This window comes from Helianthus annuus, chromosome 15, assembly GCF_002127325.2.
Source record: "Helianthus annuus cultivar XRQ/B chromosome 15, HanXRQr2.0-SUNRISE, whole genome shotgun sequence".
Classification (NCBI taxonomy): Eukaryota; Viridiplantae; Streptophyta; class Magnoliopsida; order Asterales; family Asteraceae; genus Helianthus; species Helianthus annuus.
The window spans coordinates 40,153,521-40,158,246 of NC_035447.2; the positions used below are offsets into that span (position 1 = coordinate 40,153,521).

The 4,726-nt window shown below is 38.3% G+C and overlaps 1 protein-coding gene across 1 annotated transcript; it reads left to right on the top strand.

Annotated features, from left to right (window-relative positions):
- The first annotated feature begins 3,186 nt into the window (after positions 1 to 3,186).
- Positions 3,187 to 4,248, top strand: LOC110911456 (probable ribose-5-phosphate isomerase 2). Its single transcript, XM_022156075.2, has one exon. It carries the CDS (start codon positions 3,321 to 3,323, stop codon positions 4,101 to 4,103), a length of 783 nt encoding a protein of 260 aa, XP_022011767.1. The 5' UTR covers positions 3,187 to 3,320; the 3' UTR covers positions 4,104 to 4,248.
- The last annotated feature ends 478 nt before the right edge of the window (positions 4,249 to 4,726 follow it).

Sequence of the window (4,726 nt, forward strand, 5' to 3'; positions counted from 1 at the left end):
GCAACGGTGTAAAGCTTTTCTTCATTCTCCCGTCTAAGCCTTCTTGAAACCACTCGTCATACGCTTCCACGTCACTAACAATTTTTAGGAACAAAGACTTGGACATACGAAACCTGTGACGAAAAGTATCTTCACTAAATTTTGGATTTTCATCAAAATAATCGGCCATGAGTGTCTCGTGGCCCCCCACACGATCTCGACGGACATATTTTTTTTACTAGACGATGCCGTGTCTAGTAGCTCCGCTTGTTGGATGAGATTTTGGAAGAAAACTAAGCTACTATCGCTTGACGACGCATCTCCATCGTCGGGAAAGTCGGGTATGGTAGAAAGAAACGGGAACTTGGAATCCATTTTGTGTTTGAAAGATATAAATTTGAGAATTTTGGTGTTGGTTTGTTGTGAATGTGGTAAAAAATGAATTAAGATTGGTTAGTATATATATTGTTTTAAAAAAAATTGATTTTTTTTTTTTAAATTCGACCATTGGTAAACGGTCAATTCTCGATCCACGCGCAAAATCAATCGGTGAACCCACAATCAAAACCCACCCCGATTCGGGACCCCGCGGTGATGGCGGCGGTGTTCCCGATCGGGGAAAGGCCTCACCGATGGGGCTCCCCGAGAACGCCCCGTTCACCCTAAGAATTGCCAAACATGATTCCCTTATGTAAAAAATTGCCAAAAAAAAGAATAAATACAAAGAAATCTACTTGACTTGTTTAATACGCAATCATGTAAAGTTTAAATCCATATCAATGCATTCTTTCAAAATTAATATATGAAAAGTCTAACTGGTGCTACATATCAAGAAATATCGGATATCTGGTCAAACGATGACTGGTGTATACAACAATAACAAGCATGGAACCTATTTATAAAGCGAGCAAGAATGGTCATTTGATGTTTTTGACTTTAAGAAATGGAACTACAAAAGGCTAAGTGGGTAATTTTTTAAATTATTGAGAAATATATAATTGATTTTAACGGGTGTTTTAATCAGGGAAATATATAATAATCTCTTGGATTTTAGTACTTTCAACTTTTATCTATTGGGTGTGATTAATCACAACTAAAGGGCTATTGGTTTACCTTTTAATGGTTCAGAACTTTTACTCTTTTACTGGTTCAGCACTTAATGATTCAGACTGTTTGTTTCGCGAGCAGATATCTGAGTGGTTCAAACATTTGCCTCTGAATGGGAATGATTAAAATCTCTAATCTGAATTGGTCAGACATTTGTCTTTGAACAATTAAACATTATACTGGCTCTTAATGTTTCAGACCTCTTACTAGTTCAGCACTTAATGGTTCACACATCTTACTGGTTCAGTACTTAACCATTCAGAAGTTGCCAAACAACCCCTAAGTATATGTTTAAAGACAGTCGTATTTTGAACGTATTTTTTTCCAACGATAACTGATTAACCCACATGTACCAGTATCGAATCATTTCCAGTTCCAATTTGAACCCACCTTTTGGTGTTTTTGGGTTCAGTATCGTTATTTTTCCGATTTTTACCTTTATATACCGTACCTACCGATCATTTTCAATACATGTACCTAATTCTGATGATTTTCGAGATCCTAGCTCATGCCATAAACATTAAAATCAATAAAGAAGTTATAACTATATTATTAATTAACAAATAAACTTTTATTGTAACTTTTCATCAATAAATAAGCTAACCTTAACAAACATCATCAACTTTAACATCATCAAGAGTTAAATGCCCGGATAGTCCCTCTAGTTTGGCCTTTTTTCATTTTTAGTCCTTAACTTTCTAAAATTACCTCTATAGTCCTCAACTTTTCAATTTTCGTTCCTGGATAGTCCCTGGCATGGATGAGGTTTAGTTTTCTCAGTTAATTTGGTGTAAAATGACTATAATATCCTTAAGTAAAACAAAATGAATTAATTAAGTATTTTTTCTTAAAATATAAAAACCAAACTCATCCCTATCCCCACCACATTCTTGTCTTCATCATCACCTTCAACCCCCCTCCCCCCCTCTCTCTAAACCACCACCACCTAATAGTTACCTCTTTTAGTTACCTCTTCCGTTTCTTCGTATTTTAGATCTCATAGGAAACCGAATCTCCGATGAGATTCCGTTCGATGTCGGAAAACTCAAGCGGTTATCGGTTCTCAATGTCGCCAAATGGAAATCAAGAAAGCTTGTATTGCTCCTGTTCATCGTGAATGTTAACTACTTACAGGAATGGAAATCAAGAAAGCTTGTAATCTGCCCTTTTTTCGTGTGGAATGATAAAACATTTCCTATTAAAAAAAAAAAGAAAGCTTGTAATCTGCTTCAAAAGAACGAAAACATAGGCTTCAGTTATGCAAATTTGTGGCAACAAAAAATATATCGAAGATGATTCCTTACAATTCCACTACTTAAAATACCAGTATAGAAGAGATGTATACATAAACACACACCATTCAGTCAACATATAATAATATTATCAATGGTGATTAAAGAAAAATCAAAACAACAGATATGATCTTCTAGAAACATCTCATAGGTTTAACCAAACTCAGCCACAATTCAGCACATTCATATAAACATTAATCATAGAATAATCTTCTGTCAAAATACTTTTTCTAGTCAAACTTCAGATACAATACTTGGTGGTGAGAGGGTATGTTGTGGTGGAGATGGTGGCTCTGGTAGAGTGTGGTGGCGGAAGGGTGGGGCTGTGCAAAGTGGGTGGAATAGGTCGAAGAAGGAGATGGTGGGTCCCACAAAGAAGACTGGAGGTGGTTGATTCAGTGAAGGGTTGGGTGGGGTCCATTGAATTTATAAATGTTTTATTATTTTGTTTTGTATTAAGGGCATTTTAGTAATTTCACATCCACTTAACACAAAAAATTAACATCCATCCGCGCTAGGGACTTTCCGGGAACGAAATTGCAAAAGTTGGGGACTATAGCTGTAATTTTAGAAAGTTAAGAAGTACAAGTGAAAAATAGGCAAACCACAGGGATCATCCGGGCATTTTTTTCGAAAAATAAAAAAAAATACAAAAACTCATTTCGGTTCATGAACATTGAACTTGAACCTGACCCACAAAGTTCTTCCCTTTGTACCAAAATCATACCGACCCACTTGACCCGATTTCCTGAACCGGACCCTTCGCCGTACCTTCCCCACCACCCCCTATAAATTACCACCACCCCATTCACCGCAACCCACACCGCTCTCTAACTTTCTCTCTCCAAATCTCCTCTTCTCATTTCCAAATCTTCACAAGATTCCCAAAAAACCCTAATTCAACCCACACCCTTATCCCATTCAACCCCCATTACCCCACAAATGGCTCTAGCATACTCCAAAAAACCCACCACCACCACCACCGGAATCATGCCCTCACCACCCCAACTCCTCTTAACCCAAGACGACCTCAAAAAAATCGCCGCTTACAAAGCCGTAGAATTCGTCGAATCGGGTATGGTCCTCGGACTCGGAACCGGGTCAACCGCCAAGCATGCAATCGACCGGATCGGCGAACTCCTCCAACAAGGCAAACTAACAAACATCATCGGAATCCCCACCTCAAAAAAAACCCACGAGCAAGCCTTATCATTAGGCATCCCTTTATCGGATCTCGAAACACACCCGGTCCTCGATTTAGCAATCGACGGAGCGGATGAAGTCGACCCGCATATGAATTTGGTTAAAGGCAGAGGTGGATCGTTGCTCCGCGAGAAGATGATAGAAGGTTGTTGTAAAAAGTTTATTGTAATTGTTGATGCAACCAAGTTGGTTGATTATATTGGGGGCAGTGGATTGGCTTTGCCCGTTGAGATTGTGCCGTTTTGTTGGAGGTTTACTGCTGAAAAGCTTAGAAGCTTGTTTAAACATGCAGGTTGTGTAGCTAAACTTCGGGTTGTTGGGGAGAATGGGGAACCGTATGTGACGGATAATGGGAATTATGTTGTTGATTTGTATTTTGAGAAGGATATTGGGGATTTGGTGGCTGCGGGTGATGCGATGTTGAGACTTGCAGGTGTGGTGGAGCATGGGATGTTTATTGATATGGCTACTACTTTGATTGTGGCTGGAGAGCTTGGGGTTACGGTGAAGAATAAGTGTTAGGGGGTTTTGGGTTTTTTAGGCTAACTTTGTTAGGATATGAAGTTGTTATGGTTTGTTAGATTGGGATTTATTTTATTTTTATAAGTTTATTTGATAAGTTATTGATGATAATGATGATAATTTGGTACCAATTGGTTTCGGTTTTGGTTTTGGTTTTATATCTTGCATTTTATTGCATTTAAACGGTCGGTTAACACGCAATGTGATTGTTAACGTCCTCTCTTACGCTCTGTTCCCGAGTTAACTTAACGAGGGATAAGAAAAGAAAGCAAAAGTAAGAAAGGAAAGGACGAGAAAGGAAAAAAAAGATGCCTTTCCCACCGTTTCCTCCCAAATCGGAAGGAAAGAAAAATTAAAGAATTTAGCCTAGTTTTCCTGTCACTTCCTTTCTTTTCCTTCCTTAAATGAAACTCGGGAACACGACATGTTTTATTTTCCTTTCTTTTCCTTCCTTAAATGAAACTCTGGAACACAAAATATTTTTACTTTCTCTTTGTTTCCTTTCCTTTCTTTCTGTTAGTAAACTCTGGAACACAGTGTTAGAGTACACTCCAAGACCTTAAATGGCTGTTGCTCCAAATCACGATGTGATGAAGGCATCGATGAGAGTTGAGACTAGGGTC